At 39.0% G+C, this 26,497-nt stretch overlaps 2 protein-coding genes and 2 long non-coding RNA genes across 5 annotated transcripts; 2 read left to right on the plus strand and 2 right to left on the minus strand.

The window, feature by feature from the left end:
• The first annotated feature begins 807 nt into the window (after positions 1 to 807).
• LOC121051138 lies at positions 808 to 2,669 on the plus strand. The gene is made up of 2 exons (XR_005805243.1): positions 808 to 2,024; positions 2,123 to 2,669. It is a non-coding gene; the product is annotated as an uncharacterized LOC121051138 (long non-coding RNA).
• Positions 2,670 to 16,818: 14,149 nt separating this feature from the next.
• LOC112190507 (UDP-glucuronate:xylan alpha-glucuronosyltransferase 1) lies at positions 16,819 to 20,446 on the plus strand. 2 transcript variants are annotated; one of them, XM_024329941.2, is made up of 5 exons: positions 16,819 to 16,979; positions 17,203 to 17,306; positions 17,876 to 18,082; positions 18,192 to 18,805; positions 19,126 to 20,446. In XM_024329941.2, exons 2-5 carry the CDS (start codon positions 17,242 to 17,244, stop codon positions 20,157 to 20,159), a joined length of 1,920 nt encoding a protein of 639 aa, XP_024185709.1. In that variant the 5' UTR covers positions 16,819 to 16,979; positions 17,203 to 17,241; the 3' UTR covers positions 20,160 to 20,446. The 2 variants fall into 2 exon arrangements, with proteins under 2 accessions (XP_024185709.1, XP_024185711.1); XM_024329943.2 differs by having other exon boundaries at positions 16,900 to 17,048.
• On the minus strand, positions 19,921 to 20,596 carry LOC121051312. The gene is made up of 2 exons (XR_005805479.1): positions 20,466 to 20,596; positions 19,921 to 20,426 (listed from the first exon to the last, which is right to left on the minus strand). It is a non-coding gene; the product is annotated as an uncharacterized LOC121051312 (long non-coding RNA).
• A 1,437-nt stretch (positions 20,597 to 22,033) lies between these two features.
• LOC112186599 (probable pectinesterase/pectinesterase inhibitor 51) lies at positions 22,034 to 25,179 on the minus strand. Its single transcript, XM_024325065.2, has 2 exons — positions 23,693 to 25,179; positions 22,034 to 22,892 (listed from the first exon to the last, which is right to left on the minus strand). The coding sequence occupies exons 1-2, from the start codon at positions 24,720 to 24,722 to the stop codon at positions 22,210 to 22,212; spliced, it is 1,713 nt and encodes a 570-aa protein (XP_024180833.1). The 5' UTR covers positions 24,723 to 25,179; the 3' UTR covers positions 22,034 to 22,209.
• Between the last annotated feature and the right edge of the window lie 1,318 nt (positions 25,180 to 26,497).

Consider the following 26,497-nt stretch of genomic DNA (forward strand, 5'->3'; position numbering starts at 1 on the left):
CCTAACCTTTGATACCCAAGCGTTGGGGGTCAACCGCCTAATCAGGGCTATCGTAGACGTTGTTGACCTATCCCTTTACTCTTTCCTAGAGGAGAAAATGCTTGACTCAAATGCCATGTAGCAGTTATTGTTATTATGAGGCGTTGCCATACCGCTTGGCGGTTAATTGAAAGAATGGGAAATACCACTAGCAGAGTTATGCTTGTTGAAGATTTACAAAGTGAGAAGTCTTGCTAGCGGAGTTGCACATAGTGGAGACGAACTCGTGACAACTTTGAAAGTGAAAGGTCTCGCTAGCGGAGTTGCGCTTAGCGGAGACGACTCATGAAAATTGAAAGTTAGAGGTCTTGCTAGCATAGTTGCGCTTAGCGGAGATGACTCATGAAAATTTTGAAAGTGAGAGATCTCGCTAGTGGAGTTGCGCTTAGCAGAGACAACTTATGAAAATTTTGAATTTTGCGGTTAGAATGGATAAGCATTACCTCTGACATGTAGGCGCATGTGTCCACGTGTCCACTATTGGTTGGCTTGACATGTAGGCGCACGTCTCCTCAGCATGCCTGTTGTTTCATCATAAATGCCCATAATTATTGAATGGTTAATGAGGTAGTGGGGCACATGTCACCATCTGGTGAGACTTTTCGACAATGAATGGTCAAGATTTGGCGGAGGTTGACATAAAAGAGGGGGAAAGTTAGAGAGGTCACCACTTTAACTCATACTTCAAAATTTTCATCTTCATCTTCAACCTCCTAAAACCTGCAATAGAAGACAAAAAAAAAATACATACATTTTTCTCTATATGCATCACATCAAGGCAATGCCGAACAGGGAGAAACTTCCAGTATTCAAGTTAAAAAAAAATAGACTTTTTTTTCCAGCAAGGCCTGGTTTCATCGTCCCCACCCTTGTAAGGAGGGGGCTGATTTTTTTTCCCAAAACGGTACTTTGGAACTTCCTGCTCCACCCTGTGCAGTACTTCTTCCCCACTCAAAGGAACAGGAGGGGGAGAATGTTCTGGAAGGTTGTTGAAAGCAGCCTTTTGCCTTCTATAAGGATGGTTTCTTCCTAAAAACCTTCGATGCCCGATGTAAGCCATTTTCCCTCCATTAACTAGTCTTGTTGGTTTTGTATTTTCAAGGCAAATAGGGCATGCATTATACCCTTTAACTATACTCCCAGATAGGTTACCATAAGCTGGAAAATCGTTGATTGTCCAGAATAGTAAACCTCTAAGAGTAAAGTATTCACTTTGTCTTGCATCGTAGACACCACTAACTCCTTCCCACAGCAGTTTCAAGTCGTCTATCAAAGGTTCCAAGTAGACATCAATGTCATTTCCTGGTTGTTTAGGCCCAGAAATCAATAGAGTTAACAACATGTGTTTTCTCTTCATTATGAGCCATGGAGGCAGATTATATGCGACCAGAATAACAGGCCAACAGCTGTACTTGCTGCTTAATGAACTATGGGGATTGAACCCGTCTGATGATAATGCAAGTCTTAGGTTTCTAGGGTCAGAACCAAAATCTGGCCATTTTTCATCTACTAACTTCCATGAAGTTGCATCAGCTGGATGACGCATCAAGCCATTGCTTTTTCTGTCAGTAGCATGCCAAGTCAGACTCTTACATGTACCCTCTGACTGAAACATTTTTTTTGAATCTAGGAATAGGAGGAAAGTACCATAGTACCTTTGCAGGTACGCCTTCCCTCTCTTTCAAGTTTTTACCTACTTTCCACCTTGAAATACCACATGTAGGGCACTTAATTGCATCAATATACTCTTTTCTATACAAAACACAATCATTTGGGCAGGCATGAATTTTAGTGTAATCCATTCCTAGAGAACTCAATGTCTTCTTTGCCTCATAGACAGAGGCAGGTATCTCATTGCCTACTGGAAGAAACTCCGCAAACGCAATCAACCACTCAGAGAAAGCAACATCACTCATACCGTGCTTTGCTTTCAAGTTGTAAAGCCTCACCAGAACATTCAACCTTGTGTGCCTATCACAACCAGGGTATAACGGTTTATTAGCGTCATCTACAAACTGTCTAAACTCGTTACACTCATCACTTTCCATGTCTGCATTACTACCTAATCCTAATTCACATTCAGGTATCTCATTGTCGTTCACAGAGTAAGAACTATGTGAATCTGAATCTACTGCTGCATCATCAGTAGATTCATCAGCTGCTGAATCCAATATGGCCTCCCCATGCTCATTCCATTTATCATAACTCGCATCAATACCATTTACAAATAGATGGTCCCTTATTACAGAAGCGGAAAAGTAGTCAACATTTCCACATTTTGTACAAGGACAACAAATATGGTTAGGGTCTTTAGCATTATCCAAGGCAAATTTACAGAACTGTGTCACCCCTAATTTATATTGCCGAGATCTCCTATCCGCAACCATCCATGTTCTATCCATTTATACTACGCACAAACAGAAAAACCAAACAGGAAGACAAACTTAATTGCAGATATATCAACACGAACTCATATATATTTGTTGGTTTCTTTTAAACTGATAGGTACTGGAACAGGGAATCTCGGTGTGCAATGGACTGAAACAGCTACCAATCCAAGATTATGTTTTACCCTATATACCTTCAGCATACAGTAATATGCAATAGCACCCAAATAGGAAGACAAATTTTAATTCAGTTTTTCTCATTACAAAGTGGAAAATGTTTGAAATATGTCTACTGAAAAAGCAATAATGGCTGGTTGTTTTTCATGCTTTACAATGACCAAACGCAAATAGAGAATATATTAGAAGCAACATGTTGTTAGAAGCAAGCAAGAAAAATATCATTATCTACAAGTAACATAAATAATCAAAAGCAAGCAACCAATCCGCAACCATCCATGTTCTATCCATTTATACTACGCACAAACAGAAAAACCAAACAGGAAGACAAACTTAATTGCAGATATATCAACACGAACTCATATATATTTGTTGGTTTCTTTTAAACTGATAGGTACTGGAACAGGGAATCTCGGTGTGCAATGGACTGAAACAGCTACCAATCCAAGATTATGTTTTACCCTATATAGCTTCAGCATACAGTAATATGCAATAGCACCCAAATAGGAAGACAAATTTTAATTCAGTTTTTCTCATTACAAAGTGGAAAATGTTTGAAATATGTCTACTGAAAAAGCAATAATGGCTGGTTGTTTTTCACTCTTTACAATGACCAAACGCAAATAGAGAATATATTAGAAGCAACATGTTGTTAGAAGCAAGAAAGAAAAATATCATTATCTGCAAGTAACATAAATAATCAAAAGCAAGCAACCAAAAATAATATGATTTGTAACCAAAATGTCAGCAGATGTACACAATCTACTCCACTATTGTTGTTGAGAAAGGCATTGCATTAATCTTTGACAGACAGTGACTCATGTATAAGATATAATGAGACAGTAAAAAAAACAAGAGTAGTTAAAAAAAATAACAAAAAGAAATACCCAGATGAGAATTGATGGTGTTGTTGACGCTGCAAACAGGACAGTGTTCTGTTGTTCTCAAAGTAGCAGGCACCTAACTAGCTCCCAATATACAACCAACAGCCATTTCAGAGATGGATTGAAAGTTCAATTACCTAGTACTCCCACCACCAAAGCTACACACCCATTATCATCATCTGCACCAAAAAAAAATTAATCATTCGTCAGCGCGTGTAATTTGAGCAGGAATGAGATAAATTTGTGTCACGAAAAACCAAATTTGAATAAATGAAACAGTACTGCTGCATCGTTCTTGTATATGAATATTTAGGTATTATAAGCCAAAAAAAGAAAGAAACAAAAAAACCTGAAAATTGAGTAGTGCTGATGTTTATGATGAGTTGCCATCTATATGCAGCAAATATATGAGTTGTTGACCATAAAATCTACTATTAGAGGTTAATTAATGCTATACAATGCAATATATAAAAGAGATATATTGTTGAGGCTCAAGGACTATGAACAAAATTTTCAGGTTAAAAGGTGAGCAAGGCTATTGCCTTAGGCCTCACATGTTAAAAGGCCTCGGTTTGAAAGTTAACTCTGTTATATATATATATATATATATATATATATATATATATATATATATATATATTTGGATCTGAGTAAGAGGCTGAAGGCTGAGTAAAATGCCCAAGTATCTTCAACATAGAACACCCAGAAAACCAAAAAAAACAAGCCCAAATCAGGGAGGCCTCTTCACATGATGATCATAGAATAATCACATCCCAAATGAGAATAAAACATTTTGCTTTTCTATTGGCTATAGCCTAGTACAGATTAGAGTTCATTTTTGTTTTTTCTTTTATCAACCACCTAGTTCTCAAAAACAAAGAACTACATAGACTTTCCTCATTTCACTTCTGAAAGTCTAATTTCTTTTTCTTATCAATTTTCAAACGTGAGCTCTGAAGACTAATAGCCACTGAGGTAAGTAGTTCAACAAGACCATAAAATTCAAGAAAATGTTCTAAGACCCACAGCAAAAATCAGTGTCCTATCAAATTAATAAAATACAATGGAAGCCAACAAAAGGAGAAGCAAGTCAACAAAGTGCAGTTCACTTCAATCATTTCTTTCATCCTCATTCCTAGAGAATCCATAATCAGAAATTGAAAAATTTCCTCCTTTTTCCATTATTCCCACATCTTCTGAGCAAACCTAAAGCAAAGCATTCAACTTTTGCTCAAAATTTCTTTGCCCCAAGTTGTAAAACACAACAAAAGAGCTTGACACGGATCTAGCATTCACAACCAATTTCTGAGTCAATCTTTCTCAAGTCATAAAGCTCCCACACATTGACTTCCTAAAGAACAGGTTATCAAAGATTCAAAGTTCCAATAATTTTGGCAAGATGGTTTCTGGGTATTCACAAAAGAAGACCAAACAACTCGAAAATGAACAATAAGAATTTTCTTATCAAACATCCAAAAGAGAGCGACGGAGGAAGAGAGGAGAAGCACCTAGTAGTCAAAATTACGAGCAATACACACTGGGTATATTGCAATTAGGAGCAATACACCCAAAACACCAAACATCATGATTCACAAATCTGGACAACACATTCCCAATTATCAAACATCATCAGCATGGGTACTGGGTAATCGATGTTTACCTAAGATTCAGGGATTGAAGCCTTGAAGGAGTCGCAGAGATCAGAGATATAGACTTGAAGCCTTGAAGGTGACTCGGTGGCAGAGGAGGTGGCTCAGGCAGACTGAAAGGGGAGGTGGCTCGGTGGCTGGAGCCTGGAACTCTGGAAGGCAGAACCAAAATGGATCCGAACGGGGAGAGAAATCGCGACCTGTGGCAGATCGAGAGAGAGAAATCGCGAACGGTGGCAAAGTCGGGACCGGCAACAGCAAAGCACGATAGCAACAAGCCAGATCGAGAGAGAGAGAGAGCTAAGTGTAAGGGATATGCAGTCGAGAGAGAGAGCTAAGTGTTGAGAGAGAGAGAGAGAGAGAGAGAGAGAGAGAGAGAGAGAGAGAGAGAGAGAGAGAGAGAGCTAAGTGTCGATGTAGTCGAGAGAGAGCTAAGTGCCTATGTTTTTTTTTGTTCTTTCTTTCTTTTAGACACGATGTGTGGGAATCAAAACCTAGCTAAAAATTTTCTTAAGTTATTCACACAACAGAAATATATCTCACTGTCGTCTGAATGTATCACTAAAAATTAAAATGTAAAATCATGGAGGGAAACATGGCGCCTTCAACATTTTTGGTTAAAATGTTACCGCCAGTTGCATGTTCACACAACAAAAAATCTTAAATCTGTTGTATGATTATTGTAGCTTGCACTAGCCCTATCTCGGTGAAGACATTCAAGCAAGCATATCCTTCAACTTTGGTGCTTAGTTTTTCAATCACACAACGGCAATAATAAAACCCGTTGTCCTAGTAGCCCAAATTTCAGCTTTTCAACATCCAACCAAAACTCCGAAGTGGAGGGAAATCTGCCGCTAAATTTTTAAGGCTCAGACGACGGACCATGCTTAATTTCCGTTGTGCAATGTAGTTCCTATAAAAAAGGTATCACTTTGTTGGCATTCACACAACAGAATTCAACCAGCACCGTTGTATGATTAAACTGACTTCAACACACAACAGATGATTTGTGTTCCGTTGTGTGATTAGTGTTGTGTGATTAACTTTTTGTACTAGTGATGGTGTTTGCTTTTTTTTTTTTTGAAAACATGGTGTTTGGTGGATGAGAGCTCAAATAACACAAAGCCTATTTATATGCATCTATTTAAAGGGAACAATAATAAATCTTTATGGATTTCTCAATAACTAACACAAGTAATCAATATGGTCATTTACAAAATGTCAATATACTAGAATATACTAATCATATTAAATAGTAACCTTAATATAGTCAAAAAGTAGGATATTTCATGATTTTTGAGATTAAGGGTATTTTAGGTACTTTGGGTTGTGTATTTAGTAAATTATTAGAATGAGAAATTAAATGAGTGGTGTATTAAGTATGGAGTGTGTATTAAGTAATTAGGGGTGTGTATTTAAAACTTCTCTTTTAGTTTCCTCGCCGGCATTGAGATGGAATGTGATGAGTGGTTAATGAACTGCATCGTAATGAACCAAGTTCGAACTCGTTTGATGAAGTTAAATATTTCTCGTCCCAGTTTGGTCTTTTTTATTTTTCTTTTCATCTTTATAGATCTTGAACTTACAAAGAGGTTGCCCTTAAGCTTGCTCGATATGCTTTAAATGGTTTCTAGATCTCCAGCGCATTCTGGGACTGGGACAATGGATATTATGAACATGAGTGGGAACGAACGTAGAAAGTGAAAGGTTAGGAAGAGCTACTGGTGGAGATACCAGATAATCAATTGACCCAGTAGACCTGTCTTTTCTCTTTCGGTGGCTTTGCTTGTACTACAGTTAATATACACACATATATACCTGATTCAAAAGGAGTGTGTCTGTGTGTATACAGAAACAAAATGCATGGGAGGTGGAGTAACAGAGAGATACGTAGCGATAGGTGCACGGCTCCATTATAGCTAGCAAGAGCTGAAAGTTTGCATGCGTGAATCTGTAACTATCAAAGTGCCATGATTATACGTATACATACAGCTTCTGCCATATTTGTACGTAGTTGGTACGATATATGATCGAGCTAATACACCTAAGCTTAAGGTCCCATAGGATCCAGTTACCATTAAGAAGTGAGATGCTCCAAACCAATGTTACATGTAAGACACAGGGCCGTCTCAAACTTTTCGGAGGCCCTGTGCGAAAGCTTAAAATGCGGCCCTCTAAATTGTAGTCTTATATAAAAGTGTTTTTGTCTATTTACCCCGTTTTTAGGGATTTTTTTCCCACTAACCTCATTAAATTTTTTTAATTCCCTCTTACCCAATACACTCTAAGGGAGTCTTCCCTAATACCCCATTAAGATTTTTTTTTTGTTTTTAAATTTTTTTTAATACTATTTTACCCCTCACCCCTTTGTTACTTAGAGAGAGAGAGAGAGAGAGAGAAACCATAAGAGACTTCGTCGGAGCCCGTCACAGGATTCCGGCCAACTTTCGCCGGATTCCGGTCACCGGCTGCCGCCCATCGGACTTTTTAGAAAACCTCACCGAAAAGATTTATTGCTCCAATAGACATCTATTGCCCCCCAACAATAGAGGGACAATACCTCTATTGCCCCCCAATAGACGAATATTGCCCCAAAGTCTATTGCCCTCCAATAGACGTATATCAGCCATGTATTGCCCCCCAATAGACGTTTCGATTACCAAAATGGGAACTAATCGTATTAAAATTACACAAATAAAATTTTGATTAAAGAAAAAAAACGAGGTGATTACATCAATTCAAAACGTTTATTGCCCCCCAATAGACCTTTAACGGACGTCTATTGCCCCCCAATAGACCTTTATTACTTTCTAATCTTTTCTACATAATATTATTCGTCAACAATAATGTTGAATGAATACTATATTAGCTAAAACTATATTTGAACAGATGCAATTCCTTGCCAAAAAACCCAAAACAAAAATACCTTACAAGAAAAAAAAAACAAAACAAAACAAAAACATAACACCAAATTCGGCTATAGTAAAGCCGAAGTTCATAGGGTACTTTCGTCGAAGCAGACTTGAAAGCCGCATTGTGGCAAACACCAAATATTCAGCGTCCCTATATCAATCCATGTATAATGCAACCTAACAATTCACACACAAATTCCATTATCAAACAACCTCGATTTCAAAGAAGGAATAATCAAAATGAGCAGAGAGAGACAGACCAGCCGAAGTCATTGCCAAACGATGCCGTGTTGCTACCTTCAGAGGGGAAAAGGAACTAGAACTGATGACGACTAAAAGAGGCGATGGCGGCGAGCTTCATCTTCTAGCGGTGGAAGTCAGTGTTGACGAGGAGGTGGTAGTAGTCAATGGAGTTTCTCCCTGGCCACCGACCGAGACATTTGGCGTCGCCGATGTTGCGGGAGGCCTTGAGAGCCTTGGCTTCGTGTAAGAAGCGGTGTATCAAGCACAACAAGAGAGTGTTCGCCGCCGCATTACAAAGGAGGAGGGAGGTGAGTAAGGGAAGGAGAAGGAGGAGAGATCGGTGAGCCGCCATGGAGACTCGGAGTGAGAGAGCTCAGAGCATGTAAGATCTAGATAGAGAAAGTAGGGAGAGAGAGAGAGAGGTAAACTTGGAGGGGAAGAAGATGGGAATTGAAGAAGACAGAGAAAGAATCGGCGTCCGCAGAGAGAGAAGACAGAGAGGCAAGGTTGTAAATCTTTAATTGGATTGAGGGTAAAATGGTCATTTTCTGTTAAATTGTGTGTGGGAACAAAAATTTGTTGCTGGGGTAAGTGGGACAATTTTTGTTCATTTTGGTGCTTTGGATCAAGGACCCTATATAAAAATAAGGAAGACAAAATCATCGAAATCTCATTAAATTCATAACTGAAACGTATACCTTTTTTTTTTTGTCTGAACTGAAACGTATACTTAAACAAACAGACAATATCTAATTTAATAAAATCAAATCAAATAGCCAACAATGTCAGATCAATTATACCTCATTAATGAGCCTACAAAAGAGGCCAACTATTTAATACAGATGAAAATTTGCAACAAAAAAAAATTACAAAAAATCTCACATAAAATCCTCAAAATAAAACATTTTTCCAGCAAAATGTTGATTGATATATGAGCATCAGGCTTTCCTCCCTGCTTGACTTCTCTGATCCTTGTTTTAGGTTTCTCAATTCCTAGAAAATTGCTAGGGCTTTGCAATTTTAAAAACAAATCAAACCATTAAGAAGATTATACAAATTAAACTATTAAATAATAACTGAACAAATACTAAAGCAAATATTTACTTATATGTGGATACAAATCAATTAATCATAAATTCATAATTGAGTAGTGACTTAAGGATTACTGATGAGCTTCATTTTGCTTCTAGATCTCTCAATGAAGAATGAAGACTTGAAGTGGGAGAGAACTAGGACTACTCTAATGTGAAATTTTTTTAGAGCTATCAAAGAATGAAAAAGGATATAAAAGATCGATGGGAATGGAGAAAGAGACGATGAGAATTGAGAGGAGAGAGAAAGAGAGAGAACGCAAAAACCAAGAGGAGAGGAGTTGGAAAAGTTTGGGGCCCTATGATTTTATTGTTGTTTGGGGCCCTATAATTTTTATTTTTTGATTGACACTTCCATGCCCTATTATATATTATTTTTAGTTTAATTATATAGGAAAATTTCACAAACAGTACACCAACTAAAGGCCACTAATAATATTCATACATAAAGTTCCAAACCGAGCATTTTGGTACACAAAATCTGAAGTCCGACCCACTATTCTCTCTCTCTCTCTCTCTCTCTCTCTCTCTCTCTCTCCCACATCTTACGCTGTCCGCCTTCTCCTCCACCTACCACGACTACGTCTCCGCCATCTACTCTGTCGCCGACGTCATCGCGGTCTCCATCGAATACGACCTCTTCCCGACCCGGCCTATACCCGCTTGCTACGAGGACTCCTGGGCCTCTCTCCAATGGGTTGCCACCCACACGAACGAAACCAGGCCAGATCAATGGCTAAACGAGTACGTCGATTTGAACCGCTTCTTCATCGACAGCGACAGCACGAGAGGGACCGACAATGAGATGTGGCTTTACATAAACAAGGAGAATGAAGGGTTGCAGGATAGGAGGTTGAAGCCGGCTGCGGAGGATATGGGCCGGGTCAGGTGTGAGAAGAGGTTGGTGTTTGTGGCGGAGAAAGACCATTTGAATGGAGTGGGGAGGAGCTGAAGAAGAGTGGGTGGAAAGGAATGTGGAGATGAAGGAGAATAAAGGGAAGGACCATTGCTTTCATTTGCATGAAACCAAGGATGAGGAGGCTATGGATTTGGTGAAGACAGTTTGATCATGGTTTCGAGTTTTGGATCAACCAAGATGATGTTCCAAATCCAGTCAATGTTGTTTGTTGTGTTGTGCCTTTGTTCTGGAACAAAGTCCCAGTGCATTAGTAGCCAAAGTTGTGATGCTTTGGGTTCTTAATTATTGCTTGCGGCAGGGCACTAATCTCACCTTCATCGGAACCAATCTCAACTTCTTATTACTTTGGGTTCTTATTACTCTAGGTGACATGTTCGAGTCCGACGTCGTCTCCGAGGACAATGGGCATAGGGATTGTGGTAGTGATCGGTGGTGGGGATGGGGCTGGGATTAGAATTAGAATTAGGGTTGTGGTGGAATTAGAAGTGGGATTGAGTTTGATGGGTGTGGATTTGGAAGGTGGAGGAGATGCGGTGGTCGCCGGAGTATAAGAGTTTTCTGGGTTTGGGTGTGTGGAAAGAGAGAGAGAGTCAAAGAGAAAAAATCCCTTTTTTTTTTTTTGACCAAAAAGAATAGTAGAGTGAGAGTACTAAATTACCCCTTGACAAATGAATAATGACATAAAGTTAACGACGTCATTAACGTCGTGTATGGATAGTGGGTCGGGCTTCAGATTTCGTATACCAAAATGCTGGGTTTAGAATTTTATGTATACAAAATTAGGGTTAAATACTGTTTAGTCCCTGTACTTTGCCTCTCTCATCGTTTCAGTCCCTAACATTATATTTTAATCTAAAAACTCCCTAACCTCACAATTTCCCTCCAATAGGTCCATTCCGAGTCAAATTAGGAGTTGGTCTTGGGTAAAATGTCCAATATACCCCTATGTTATTTCTTTTTCCTTTTTTTCCTTTTTAATTTCTTTTTTTCCTTTTTAATTTCTTTTTTCTTTTTCCTTTTTAATTTCTTTTTTTCTTTTTCTTCTTTTTTTCTTGTTCCTTTTTAATCTCTTTTTTCTTTTTCTTTTTCTTTTTCTTTTTCTTTTTCTTTTTCTTTTTCTTTTCGTTCTCCCTACTTTCTCCTTCCTCAACCCACCAATCTCATTCCGATCAAACTCCACAACCCATCTGTTTCTCTCCCCAAATTGAAACCAAACCCAGCAAAGACTTAGCTTGGGGGTGTATAGATGAACATCGAGCAAAAGCAAGAGGTTAGGAGCTAATCGATCGCTTCTTCACCTTCTCTGAAACCATCTCCCTCCATTGTCTCTTGGCGGATTCTCCCTCATCTCCATCGTCGCCGACGCCATCTCTCAAACATAAGCAGATCCCAATCAGCTCGGAAATTCGCCGCTCAACCACTCCCCTCTTGTTTTCACAGCCTACTTCTCTCTCTCCCACTCAAATCCCACTTTCTCTTTCCACATCAGGCCTCAATTTGGAAACTTTTCACTGAAAACTACCATTTTTTCAGATTCTGAGGTTTTTGGGTCTTGCTCAAAATGGTGATTTGGATTTTGGGTTTGGTTGAAATGGTGGTTTTTGATGGCCAAGTTGACCAAAACCAGAAGTGAAGAAGAAAAAGAAGTTAAAAAGGAAAAAAGAAAAAGAAAAAAAGGAAAAAAAAAATTAAAAAGGAAAAAAGAAAAATAAAAAAAGGAAAAAAAGAAATTAAAAAGGAAAAATAAATAACAGAGGGCTATATTGGACATTTCACCCTAGGCCAACTCCTAATTTGACTCGGAAGGGACCTATTAGAGGGAAATTGTGAGATCATGGAGTTTTTAGATTAAATTAGAATGTCAGGAACTGAAACGATGAGAGAGGCAAAATACATGGACTAAACAGTATTTAACCCTAAAAATTATTAGTGGTCTTTATTTGATGTACTGTTTGTGAAATTTTCCCTAATTATATAAACATAAAGCTTTAAAAAAAAAAAAATTGGGCCCTCCTAATTTGGGGCCCTGTGCTGTTGCTCATCTTGCACCTGTTGAGAGCCGGCTCTGGTAAAACATCAGGAAAAAAAAAAAATCAGACTTCACCATTGGCCAGAAGCCCCATACGAGAAACCCTAGTAATCAAGAAAATTTGTCCAAAAGAAAACAGGATCGTTGATGGCTCTGATATGACATGCAAGCAGTTAGCATGAAAACTACTTATTGTGCATAAATGGTGTACATCCTTGTTTTTTTTTTTTATATAGAAAATTTAATAAACAATTGATAATATTGCAACTGAGAATGTATAACAACTAGTTCATGCGATGTTGAACTCAGAAAATTTCACTTAAAAAGTAAGAATCAATGTTACTAGACCAAGTGGTATTAGACTATATGCTCATTTATTTCTTGGGCCAATTACATATAAGGCCATCTTTGAATGTTTTATTAGCCACATGGCTACCAAATATTTTCTTCCCTCAGCAATTAGATTAAAAATTGTATTATATTTTAGATATAAAAATCAATATATTTACATAAATGTCAATAGAGTAAAAAACCAACAATATTTCTCTCTCCTCTCCGGCGAACCTCCGGCCATCTTCAATGGGTTCTCCAGCCAACTCCAACAAGGTCTCATGCGAGATCACAAAAACTACTGTTACCAGCACAAAAACCTACTCTCACCACCAATAAAGGCTACTCTCACCAACCTCAAAAAGTTATTATCACCAATTCCAAAAAACTACTCTCACCAGCACAAAAAATTACTTTTACCACCAATAAATACCACCAATAAAAGCGAATCTCACCAACTTCAAAAAACTACTCTCAGCAGCACAAAAAGCTACTATTATCGACAACAAAAGCCACCCTCGCTGACAACAAAAAGCTATTTTAACTGATACCAGACCAAAAGATACTATCACAGACAACAAATGTTACTATCACCAATAACAAAAACTACTCATCAATAACAAAATTACTCTCTCACTGACACCAAAATCTACTCCACTAACAAGATAAACTACTCTCACCGACAACAAATGCTACTTTCTCACCGGCCTCAAATGCTACTCTCACCAATACCAAAAGCTATACTCACCAACACCAAAAACAATTACGAAACAAAACAAAAGCTACTCCAAGAGTCCTAGACCGAGAAAGTTATTCACATAAAATAACAAGGCTACTCTCAACAACTAAGAAAACTATTATCGGCCAATATAAAAGCTACTTGAAATTTACAATGTCAAAATACTTGATTTTCAAAACCAATTGATACGATTTCATATAGTGCACAACACTCTTGATTTCATGTCAAAATTCAATGATGCGAAATGCAAAAATCCTTGGATTGGAAGAGCACTTACTCGTACATTACATAGCTTATTCATAGAGGAATAACATTCATCATTAACAAAACCAAAAAAGATATCAAAACAAATCAACTCTTAAAAAAAAAAAATAATAAAATAAAAAAATTGTGAACTTCGCCGGCACCTTATTAGAGGCAATTGAGGCAGTGGAGGTGTAATTAAGGTTTTGATGCCGGAATGGAGGTGGTGGTGGGAAGAGATGTCAACGACACCGTACAAAAAAGCAAAGGTTCTTATTGCGGCGGTCCTCCCAATCATATAGCTCTCTGACTGAAAATGACAGATTTGAATCGAAGCTTAGATATGCAATCTTAGATCCCGACAATAGGAATGAGGTCGAAGCCGCCAGAAGAGGTTGGAGTTGCCTTTGACGGTGAGATGATGTCGTAACTATCGTTTTTGGACTAGACGCCGGAGCCGTAGGACTAGGTGGTTTTGTCGGCACCGAAGCTTGCATACCAGATCTTCTAGAAGACAACGACGACAATCTGATTGCGGAGGACTGAGGAGGAGACCCCAACCGTCGTCGATGAAGCCATTGCCTCCAGTGATGCACACTGTCTCCGGCCCGAGCCACATCAGAAAATCGGACAACAAATTCGAACAGTAGAGATGCTCAATTAGTCTATTTCGGCAGCCTGACAACCAACTCGAACTGTGGAGAGGCTCGTAGTGGGCAAAATCATGAAGTACAAAATAAATTAAAGATGAAAGTAGAGGTATATGTACAAGAAAAATTACGTGGCCTTATAGCTAATTAAAGTTTCAAAATGACACTTGTATGTAATTTTCTATTATTTCTTTTATTAGATAAATGACAATTTTACTCTTTTTAATAATAAAATTTTCAATTTAATTGCATAACATCATCGGAAGGACTTACCACACTCACTGAACCATCAATATGAGTTCTGATAAAGAAATGGACACTAAAAAACTGCCATCTTTTGTTCAAAAAAAAAAAAGATCATTTAAATGGCCCAATGTGTGATTGAATAAAACCGGAGGCTAACGAGTGAATTACATTCATGCTCAGCCTGTTGGAGGCTCTATTGACATCACCAAACCGTTACGCTAAAATGAAGTTCTATAAGAGTTAGACTTCGGTCATGCCAAGCAATCATGCCCTAAATGTGGATTCAAGCTATAGCCATGCTCTTGGGGCTTAGAGAAGTGAGTGGTGTAGAAGGTAACAGAAAATTAGAAATACATGATTTAAAGTCATTGGTGATATCAATCTTGAGCCTGAAACCTACGGCCAATAGTTTTAAATTAAAATGGGAGTGAATAAGAGAATTTGATCAACCTAGGGCAAGCCTAAAACCAATGTCAAATGTCTTTCTCGTTTTCTCGCCCTCGTTTCAAACAATTTTTCTTCACCAAAGTAAAGTTCATCCCTAAATTTAAGACTTCGTTTTGCTGCTTTGATTAAGAATGAAACTTGGTTGCCAGTAATAAATTTGCTTTCCTTTAGTAGGTATCATATTCCAAATCTCAAATCAACTTTCTGACTTTTTTTTACGTATCTTGCAATTTAGGGTATACGGTATAGGGTGAGAGATTTGGGAGTTGCCTTCATAGCGAAAGTTGTCTTCCTTTACCACAAAACAACCCTCATCACAGCTATCTATTAAAGCAAATAATTATTTCTTTATAAGGACAGGCCACTTAACAAAATAAGAGAAGTATACGGTATACCTAAAAATTAAAAATTAAAAATTAAAATATTTATATATATAGAGGTCTGCTGACTTAATGAATAATTTTTAATGGATTATGAGATACAAGTCAATTTAAGGATTAAAGCATAGCATGATCCAGTTTAGCAAAAATACTACCCGCCATGTGATCAGTCCCATTAATCCTAAGAGCCGGCTTTATCCGCAAGCACAAATACGAAAGGAGGAGCCACCACTACTCCACCAGCTCGTCCGTCCAGTCCCGAGCGAGGAAGACATGAGCACCCAAAGCACTATATTGATCCAAAGTCTACTCAAATCCGATGTCGTCATCAGAAGGGCAAATGGATGTACTTATGTTAACTATGTTAGGATAACATAACTACATCCATAAATTGCATAATATGGATAGCTTTCTTTTAGGAAAATCTCCAACAATTAGTGAGGAAGAATTGTCATTGCATTCTCTAATTAGTTTACTCCAATGAATAATGATACAGACACTCCTTTACTCACAATCCAAAATCCACATCTTTCAACTAAACCCGCATACGTGGCATCATTAACCTAATCTCTTACAACTACTTATTATAAAGACAAACTATTTTTCCTTTTCAGATAGTGACTGTTTTGTTTTGTGATTTTTTTTTTTTTTTTCAAAAGCATGAACCACCTAAAGGGTTTTACAGTTTTACTTATCAATTAGGAGCTAGCGATCACGTGTGTATTCCGTGTGAACTAGACTGCGAATCTACTTTCAATGCTTTTATGGTGCGAGATTCATAAGATCCATTGTCAATTCTTGAAAGCCTATTGGGGGGCACATTTTGACGATTTAAATTAATTAGGTTAATTAGGAACTTATGAGACAAAAAAGTTATTTTATTACGTCAATTAGAAACTTAAATTAAACTTAATCAGAAAGTTAAGCAAGTTTAATGTTGCTTATCCTTCCATAATAACTTGATAAGCATGCTTGAGATGAACGATTAGAATGGAATGACAAGACAGACTGCTAGATAATTCCAACACCCAGAAAATTCTATTCAAAACTTAATCATTTCCTTATAATGGTCCTCCTAGCCTTCTAGCCTTCTAGCCTTCTAGGTAAACCATAGGTTATCAATGTGACCTTTTGATTGTACTTCTAATCTTCTATAGCTTTCAGATTTTAGGTAAGTTAATAAGCCTTGGAATGTACTTTAAAATGAAATTTCTAGATCAAGCAACAGAAAAAACTAAAAATTAAAAACGCATTCTAGAAAATTTGATAAATCTTCTTAATTAGAACAAAGGTGGAACAAGAAGGTTGGTCCTCTTATTCTTATAGTTGCATAATTTTCATTTATACAAGAAAATACAATGTAAAGGTTTCTTTTTAGATAATAATGAAAAGAAAAGGTTGTACACCGTAGGTGGCAATGCCAGAACATCAATATTTAGGGGGAAAATAAAGAAAATAAAAAGTTGGTGACAGAAAGAGTTCAGAAACAGAAATGTGGAAGTGAATAGTGAATAGTGCAGAGAAAAATTAAAACAGACGTTACTTTGTTCTATATTGACTCCTCCAATCAAGCTCCTGCATGCCTTACTCTCTTCTCAATCTGCTGGCCACCTGGTATGTTCTAATCGCTCTCTACGCCTTGCTCTTTGGTTGTAGATTGATTCATGCATCGTTTATATGAAGGTGTTCTCGCTTCCTAGCTCTATGCTTTTTCATTACTAAGTTGATTGGCATCTCTCGAACATGTCAAGTCTGTTCTTCTGTGAACATGCTTTGTATAGTTTGGTTTTCTCCATTGTATTTACTCAAGTTTGTTTATCCATTTCCGGAAAATTAGATGCTGCAATCCCCTTGTGGTTGCTGTTAACCAGTCAATATGAGAGGAGCGATGGGTACTTCCCCACGCGCTGTTGAAGCTAGGCATCGGCTATCTGCATCATTGTGAGTTTCACTTTGATTACCATGTTACTTTTTTCTCTTGCTATATGCTTAACAGTACTGCATATCCCACATCCCCAATGTTAAGCCTTGCAGTACAATTTGTTGCCAAACCAGAATAGGCTAATTGATTATAATTTACACTGATCGAGAACATGACATGATTCTGAAATCAATAACAAAGTATCAATTCTGTTTATCTATAGTTTTATACTCGTTTATTGGATTGGTAGTGACGTCCGGATCCTGTTTATCTGATATATGGAGAAAAAGCCTACCCATTTGAAGCACTTGCTTACCCAAAATGAACTGCCTGAGCATCCTTCTTTTGGATTTTTTGAATGCGCGCCTTCCAAATTCCTATGTGCCTTCCAAGTTCACATAACTTCTCACTCAACCCCAAAAGTAGAATCTCATCTAGTAAACATGTACTAGGAGTTCACATACTAATTAATAAATGAAATTGTGGATATTAAGGCTTATTAATTATCATTTTTATTTTAAAGTTTCCCCTATAATTTGCTTTGTTCTTCTTCATCACTAATATGTTCTTGAATATCTACATTCATCAGTGAAGATATATACAGAAGAAGAGTACAGAAAAGTAAAGCAAACGATTCAGAGAAACCTTTCCACTTATCCATCCAAGATAGAAGTTCAAGATACAAGCTTCCTCTGCTGAGACTAGTCCTGCTAATCGCCATATGTGGTACTTTTGTAGTGCTTCTTTACTCTCCAGAAGTTTACAACAATAACCTTCCAACACATTCTGTTCCTCGGTACGTTTTGTATTCTCATCATTCTGGCTTATGTTAATTTCCTAATGCAGAGTACTTAGATTGTTCAAAATTTGTCAAAATGTTATGACATGTCAAGTTTTGTAAACAGGTGGATATGGGGTGGATCGGATTCTCGATATGAATCAAATTTAGACATTAACTGGGATGATGTCATGAAAGTTTTGGGGAGGCTGACTGACAGGAGTGAATATCAAGGAATTGGCCTACTAAACTTCAACACAAGCGAAATCAACCTGTGGAATCAGATTGTTCCTGAAGCTGCCAATGTTGTTCTGCACTTGGACTATGCTGCAGAGAATGTAACTTGGGAATCTTTATATCCAGAATGGATAGATGAGGAGGAAGAAGATGGACTTCCAGTTTGCCCATCTCTGCCAAAGCTCAAAGCACTTGGCAGACGGCTTGACCTCATAGCTGTTAAACTTCCTTGTCGGAAAGAGCTACCGAATTGGTCTAGAGATGTTGCTCGGTTGCACCTGCAGCTTGCTGCTGCCGGTGTTGCTGCCTCTTCCAAAGGGTATCGCCATGTGCATTTGCTTTTCGTCACCGACTGCTTCCCTATTCCAAATCTGTTCAGATGCAAAGAGCTTGTGGTGCGCGAGGGGAATGCATGGTTATACGAGCCAAACCTCAATGTGCTTAGAGAAAAAGTGCAGCTCCCTGTAGGTTCCTGTGAACTTGCACTTCCTTTCAGAGGCAAAGGTCAGTCCCAATTCATCATTTATTAACTCTTCTACCTCCAGTCTTCCGTGAACTCTCTTTGTCCATTCCGAACACACAAGTAGACCTTCCACTACTAATATCACCGAGCCCTCTTGAGATAAAACACCTCACAGTTGGTGGATCGATACGTAGGTGATTAAGTTGGGGACAATATAGTGATCATGTTGGTCCATTTTTAACATTGTGCATTTGTAGTTTCACTTTGCTAATATAATGCACTCCAATTTGAGTTGTTAAAATGGTCACCCCAATTCATTTTTCAGCTACTGATAAAAAATAAAATGAACTCTTGACAACAGGGCTGGTCTACTCTGGCAATGCGCGCCGAGAAGCGTATGCAACAATTCTCCATTCAGCTGATGTTTATGTTTGTGGAGCCATAGCTGCTGCACAAAGCATTCGAATGGCAGGGTCCACTCGAGACCTTGTGATACTTGTTGATGAAACCATTAGTGGTTACCATAGGAGCGGACTGCAGGCAGCAGGGTGGATAGTAAAGACAATAGAAAGGATCAGGAACCCGAAAGCTGAGAAAGATGCATACAATGAATGGAACTACAGCAAGTTCCGGTTGTGGCAGCTGACAGAATATGACAAGATCATTTTCATTGATGCTGATTTGCTTATACTCAAGAACATTGATATCTTATTCTCGATGCCAGAAATTTCTGCAACGGGGAATGATGCCACACTTTTTAACTCCGGGGTGATGGTTATCGAGCCTTCAAATTGCACATTCCACCTTCTTATGGATCACATTCATGAGATAGAGTCCTACAATGGTGGTGATCAGGGCTACTTGAATGAAATTTTCACATGGTGGCATAGAATACCCAGACACATGAATTTCTTAAAGCATTTTTGGGATGGTGATGAGGAAGAGATGAAACAGAAGAAGACCAGGCTTTTTGGAGCCAATCCTCCAATTCTTTATGTCCTTCACTACCTAGGAGTGAAGCCATGGTTGTGCTTTCGCGACTACGATTGTAACTGGAATTCTGATATATTTCAAGAGTTTGCAAGTGATGTTGCTCACGCAAGTTGGTGGAGAGTTCATGATGCAATGCCTGAGCTGCTGCAGCAGTTTTGTTTTCTGAGGACAAAGCAGAAGGCACAACTGGAATGGGACAGAAGGGAAGCGGAGAAAGCTAACTTCACAGATGGACATTGGAAGATCAAAATCAATGACCGGCGATTAAAAAGATGTGTAGACAATGTGTGTTCTTGGAAGGGCATGTTGAAGCATTGGGGAGAAACAAATTGGACTGATGATCAGATTGTGTACAATCCAACTCCACCTGCAATTACCGCAACTTCCATCACCGGTTTATGAATCCTGCCTTGTTTTACCACCTTTCTAACCTCATTACACCTTCATGGAACCATGTAATTACCTACAGAGGTTGAGAGTTCTGGAAAGGCTGTTTTGATTTTCACCACGTGTTTAATTATAAGCATAAGGTTTTAGACAGACTTGGTAATTTGGGTACCATGGTATGGTAGGTATTGTTCATCATTTGTATGATTCTCAGGCTGATTTGGCTACACAATTATATTGGAATTTGTGGTCATTTCATAAAAGAGGATCATAATCTATTACCTCGTTATTGTTTCATAAAAGAGGATCATAATTTATTACCTCATTATTGTTTCTAAATATTCTTCTCATAAATATCCACAGTTTAACTACCCCATATAATCAACATGTTCATAACTCCTTGCTATCGTGATAAATACATAATTTTTACAAATATTAAGTTTTTATCTATTGTCTTCAACAAAGTCTTAAGCTGTTATTCACATTTCAAGCAATTATCAAACACTCCATAATCAACCATTTATCACTTTCAAAACTAGAATAAGTACGATAATGTCCTATAAATATGAATAAGGTTAAATTTTTTTCCGTAAGCATTCAAATGTCACATTTCATTATTATAGCATTACGTCATATTTCTCTTCTGCTTTTCGGTGACAAATTGTTTGTATTTTATTAAAATTCAGTCCATTCTATTCGCTAGAATGAAAACTAGAAAAGTTACGAGCAGGATTGCAAAAAGGAAGTCGAAAATGACCTACTTGTTACTAAAAGTCAGGTCAGCAAACTTGATATTTTAGCTAGATAATCAAACAAAGAAAGAGCTTGTACACAATGGTTGCTTCTCATGCCGCGTGGTCCCATATTTTATCACATAAACCTCGATGATTTGTTGAAAAGTTCAAAAGCGTGTTGTTGAGTTACCACAATTGCCTAGTCCTGCATTGCTTGTATTGTTTGCCAAGACTCCAGGACTCAAATCATTACTCAAGCCTTGAGTCGTCACAAAAACATCTCTTTCTTTGTCTTGTGGTTACAACCTCCCATTATTTTGAGAAAAAATCTTGTTATACTAAGAAGGAAAGGTACGACCTCCTATTCGTTCATCAGCTCTATTAACTATTCTCACTTTGCTTGTTCAACGAACGCGATCTTCTAGATGTTCAAACCTCGATCACCATCTATTGGCTCATAAACCAGTTAGCATCAGAATTAAGTTGGTGATTGCGGCCTGGCCGGCCTCGCCTTTAAGGATTTCCAAAGACAAATTTGTGCGGTACTCTTTGTTTAGTCAATCAAACTAGTGGTCGAGGCGTGGCCAGCCGTGGAGGACGGTTCCGAGGTAAAACACATTGTGGAAGTTGTGGTGGATGTTTTAGCTCCAACTTGTATGTCAAATGCTTAGTTTAGTTCTAGAGGGGCCTCTAGTTTGGGGCAGTGCTGCGAGTCCTTACTCACTCCTTACTTGAAGGCTAAGAAGCCGGGTACGGGGAAGAAATCCTTCCCTGGTGGTGGCCGAGAAGTAGTAGTCTCCAGAGAGGAAGCTTTTCTCCTCTGCTGGAAAATAAAGAGTGAAGAATGCGCTAGTTGGATTACATTTATCGAGTCAAACATAGCAGGTTTCTTTGTAATATTACCACATTATAATGCTGCTCATTGTTTTGCTCATTTTATTTTACTTTTATCGAGTCAAACATAATAGGTTTCTCTGTAATATTACCACATTATGATATTGCACATTGTTTTGCTCATTTTATTTTATTTTTATCGAGTCAAACATAATAGGCTTCTCTATAATATTATTATATTATAATGTTACTCATTGTTTTGCTCATTTTGTTTTACGTGAGCACCCTGACTCGGTCTTGGTTTGATGATCAAAACAATGATGATTTTCAATGCCGGCTATATATTTTACTAATAATTTGTCAAGTTCATACAAATCCAAGAGGGCACTAAAATCTCTTCCTATAACAGTAGTACGTACACTCACTAGTTGAATTGATGTATTATTTAAACGGGGCAGCATTTGAATTTCCCCTACTTAGCAGGAAGGCATATTCCTCTAAATGGTCTCCATCCACTCATCTCCCTGAATAAAATTCTGCACTGAATATGTACTAACATGCTCGGTCGGAATCTTGCTGCTCCAGGTCACTCTCTGGTCCAAATTCGAACCTGTTCCTGTATTCCCGTACTCCCCATAGAAAAGTGTCTTCAAAGCAAAATCCCCACTCCAAGGCAGCCACCCCTGCGCGGTAACCAGAGCTTCCATATTGCAATTTAAGAAAACCGTCCTTGAATACTCCTTCCACGGCCTCCCCAAGTAGTTTTTGTGCACTTGGGGTTTGCTGTAATACAATTTCATGTACTCTTCGGTTCCGTTGATCAAGCAATTTTGAAAAACGAAACCGGTTGACTGTGCAGGGTCCGTCCTGCCATGGGCTGTGATGGCATTGTTTTCGCCCTTCTCGGGATTGAGTTGTCGGGGAGCAACGAGGATGTTGCAGTCCTGGAAAATGGCAGCTGAGTTTCCGAAGATGAAATCCACATTGCCTTGGATTTTGCACGATTTGTATAGCTGACGGTTGCCATGTGCATATAGAGTGTCCTGATTTCCTAAGAATTCACAGTTCTCGATCACGGATAGATCGCTGTCTGATCGGAAAGCCACTGCCTGGTGGGCATCAGGGCCTGCTGTGTTTGCAATTGTGAGACCACTGGCCATGAACCCATCACCAAGAACTCCTGCATAATATACAAATAACAATCAGCAATGCCAGATGAAATTTGCCACACTAAACAGATTTCAATGACTTGTTTTAATATCAAAACGACACTAAACAATTTCGTGCGATGGCAAAATCAATTCTCAACATAACAATTATTGCCTGCAATGGCAGGCAATTCAGATAATATGGCAAAACTGATTCTAGACGTAACAGATTATTCACAGCAATAACACAAGGACGGTGTTATAACATCATCTTGCTCTCATTTCTCCGATGATGGAGACCTAGAATAATCCAGCCATCTAGCGTGTCTATCCTACCTTATCAAAATGTAAAATTTCGCTGGCAACATATAACATATAGGTAGCTAAGTGACATCATATAATGCAAGTTACGTTTAAGATATTGCTAATCACGTCATGTTTCCAGCAAAGTGAGTCCCATACTCCATTCATGTGAGCAGCACAAAAACTTGGTCGTAGTTGCCCAACAAGCTATATCACCTAAACTAAGAACCTACCCAACGCACCCATGCCGATTACACATAGTTCATCTGACCCATCTTCCACTATGAAGTGAGGCTCCAGCATGTACTGCATTTTCTACCTCTAAACTCAAAAACTAATAAATTATATATAAAACACCACGCATGCTCCGGAACATGATAAAATATCAAAATATTCGTAACGCTAACACCTAGAGGAATGAATCATATTAGATGCAACCATGCACGTGACCTAGCACGCGCAGGCATGCAATGTAATAATAGTGCAAATTGCATGAATGAGACATGAAGAAATGGAAACAGTAACGTACCGACGGTGGCCGTATTGTAGGTGGAGATTCCGGGCTGGCCCACATTCAACGAACCGGTAATTACCGTCTTGCCCATCCCGTCGCCCAAGAACACCAGGTTCCGCTTCCCTAAGGCCACCCTCACCGTCTCCTCGTACACCCCCGTCTTTATCTGAATCACGAACCTCTTCCCTGCCTCCAAATTCTCCGGCGCCTTGTCCACCGCCTCCTGCACCGTCCGGTACTCACACCCCTCCTTACACACCGTCGCATCCGCCTTCAGATTCTTCGGCACGCCGCCTGAGAAACCCGGACCCGAGCCCGACCCCCTCTCCCAGAACCCGTCACGCTCGGTCTTCGGCGGGGCCCACAGGCTGGTGTCTTTGCCGTAGTGGTCGTAGGAGAACATCATGCTGAGGGCGTTGCTGGACCTGCTTTGCAGCCCGTCGAGAAACGACATCGTTTTGTTGACCATCTGGGTGTCGTTGGCGTACTTGAGGCCCGACCAGCAGTCGTACTGGTAGAGCAGGGCGGCGCTGAAGGCGGCACGTGCGCTCTTGGTCCGCCCACGTGAGAGCTCCTCCGTCGCCCGCGAAATGCGGTACTCGGAGTTGTCCAGAACCTCGAGGCAGTTATTCGCGGCGAGGGTGCGGTTCTGGTTCCCCTTGGACGCTTCTCGAATGTCCGTCACCATTTTCTGGGCCGACTTGAGGCCATCGGAGGAGACCCGGATGGCTAGTCCGATGGTCTCGACTGCGGTCGGGTTCGGAGGAAGGTCAGGGAGCTGGGCGAGGGAGGATTGACACGTGTCGGGGAAGCGGGTGGCTTTGCAGGCGAGTTGGATCTGAGTGACGGCGGCGGCGGTGGCGGAAGGGTGGCGGTGGCGGGCGGCGGAGGAGAGGGAGAGGAAGAGAGTGAGGGTTAGGAGGGAGAGGAAGACGAAGGAGGCCATGGAGATGAAGAGGAATTTGGAGGGTTTGGATAGGGAGGAACATGGTTTGGAGAGTGAGGCGAAGCTGGGTTTTATGGGTTTTCTATGGTGGGTGGTCATGGAAGGGGAATGGGAATTCGGTTAATGCGCCAATAGGGGGTGGTGATTTGGAAGGTAGTGATTTGGTTCATTAATTGGCGGAAACGATCAAACGAATGTGAAAAGAGCAATAATGGAATTAGGGTCACGAGGGACAAAGTCACGGGAGGGGTGAGTGGGTTTAGCTTTCGGCCGTTCTACGTCTGTCACGGATTCACAGAATCACAGACATGGATGAGTGAGAAGTGACGAAAGCTACGGGCATTGGGTGATGATCTGAGGACTTGGCACTTGGCAGCGGAAAGGGGAAGCAAATTCAATTGTTCGTTGGGTTTGGTTTGGACTTTGGAGTGTAGAATGGATGGGGGGAGGAATTTTAGGCGAGATTGGATCTGGGTTGTTTACTGTTTAGGAGAGGTTAAGAGGATGATGTCCAGGAAGATCTAGGGATCTGAGAAGGCATTGACTGAGTCTTGGGCAGGGAGAAGCATTGACTTGTACGATAAGGAAAAATGAGCGTCAATGGAAAACTTTAGGCTTTTCTCTTATTATGTTATTCAAGACGATTGATGAGATTAAGTTGGAATTAAAAATGTTAATCTTTGCAAGTCAAAACAATCGGGCAGTCAAAACACCCTAATTTGGTCTTTAGGATTTTAATAATGCGGCGTGATTTGGTCTTTAGAGGTTTTTTTTGTTTGTTTTCTTTGGTTCTTAACTTTTGGATATGCTTTCAGAATTCAAATGAGTTCATGCACTTTTGACTTTTGAATCGGGGTTGTCGTCTTGAATTTTGGCGGATATTTGAATTTAGGTAGCTGGTTTTGTTGGAATTTAAATAGAATGTTTCGAAACACCTGCTATTTTTGAAACCTCTTTTGAACCATTATTTGTATATAGTAATAGTCATTAATTTTTTTTTGTGTCATTAACTCTCTTTTATTGTAATTATTACAAAAATTTCATCAGTTTGAATCATTAATTTCGTTAACTCTGCAATTATATTGGTTCATTCCTTATTTGATACACTTTCGTTGATTCTTCCTAATCAATGTCATTTATATTCATTTATGTTACATAAGTTACAAAGCTTAATTGCTATTAGCAAATTATTATTGCATTAATCATTTTTGCCCTATATAATCTCTAGCTTTCCAAATCAAAACAACAAGAAATTCAATCTCCTTTGTTTCCTTTCCGAGCTCAAAGTATTCATGTGTTTCCTATAATTTATCTATTCCACTAAAAGAAAGTTTCAAGCTGTTCAATATGATCCGAGTATTGTGAGTGTACACCTACAAGAATCGAGGTTGGCTCCACAAACTTGCTACACCAAGACATTGTCTCCGAGGGGCGAAATCTACTCTTAAGGGCAATGTTTACACGCCTCAACCTTAAACTCTTTTCGAGTAATGTGTCATTCGAAAGCCTATAAATCCAATAGATAAGTTCTATAATCTTTGTTATTTAATCTATTATGACAATAATATTATTATAATTATTTATTATTAATATATATTGTATTCATGTGATTTTGTAGGAGAATCAAAATATGGTGACTCAAGTAGCATCCATCAATCAAATTTGCAACAGGTTTACTGTTAATAGGAACCTGTCCGTTGCTGACTTGAGGCGGCGCGACTCCGTTCCAACCTGTTCTTATGTGATCAGGAGATCCTGGGGTTGTGGTCACATGTCCTAGTTCTTGTAGTTTTTTTTTATCAATCCAGTTCAGTTCTCGTGGTTGTATCCATTGACGTGACAATTTCTTTTCTTGTGAGTGAGGATACATAGTT

The sequence above is a fragment of the Rosa chinensis genome, chromosome 2 (genome assembly GCF_002994745.2).
Source record: "Rosa chinensis cultivar Old Blush chromosome 2, RchiOBHm-V2, whole genome shotgun sequence".
Classification (NCBI taxonomy): domain Eukaryota; kingdom Viridiplantae; phylum Streptophyta; class Magnoliopsida; order Rosales; family Rosaceae; genus Rosa; species Rosa chinensis.

What these genes read in the sequence shown, in the direction of transcription:
- LOC112190507 (XM_024329941.2), top strand. Translation starts at nt 17,242, where the DNA reads ATGAGAGGAGCGATGGGTACTTCCCCACGCGCTGTTGAAGCTAGGCAT. An exon ending in CATCGGCTATCTGCATCATT is followed by an intron (nt 17,307 to 17,875) that starts GTGAGTTTCACT and finishes TACATTCATCAG; the next exon opens with TGAAGATATATACAGAAGAA. An exon ending in CCAACACATTCTGTTCCTCG is followed by an intron (nt 18,083 to 18,191) that starts GTACGTTTTGTA and finishes TTTTGTAAACAG; the next exon opens with GTGGATATGGGGTGGATCGG.
- LOC112186599 (XM_024325065.2), bottom strand. Translation starts at nt 24,722, where the DNA reads ATGACCACCCACCATAGAAAACCCATAAAACCCAGCTTCGCCTCACTC. An exon ending in CTACAATACGGCCACCGTCG is followed by an intron (nt 22,893 to 23,692) that starts GTACGTTACTGT and finishes TATATTATGCAG; the next exon opens with GAGTTCTTGGTGATGGGTTC.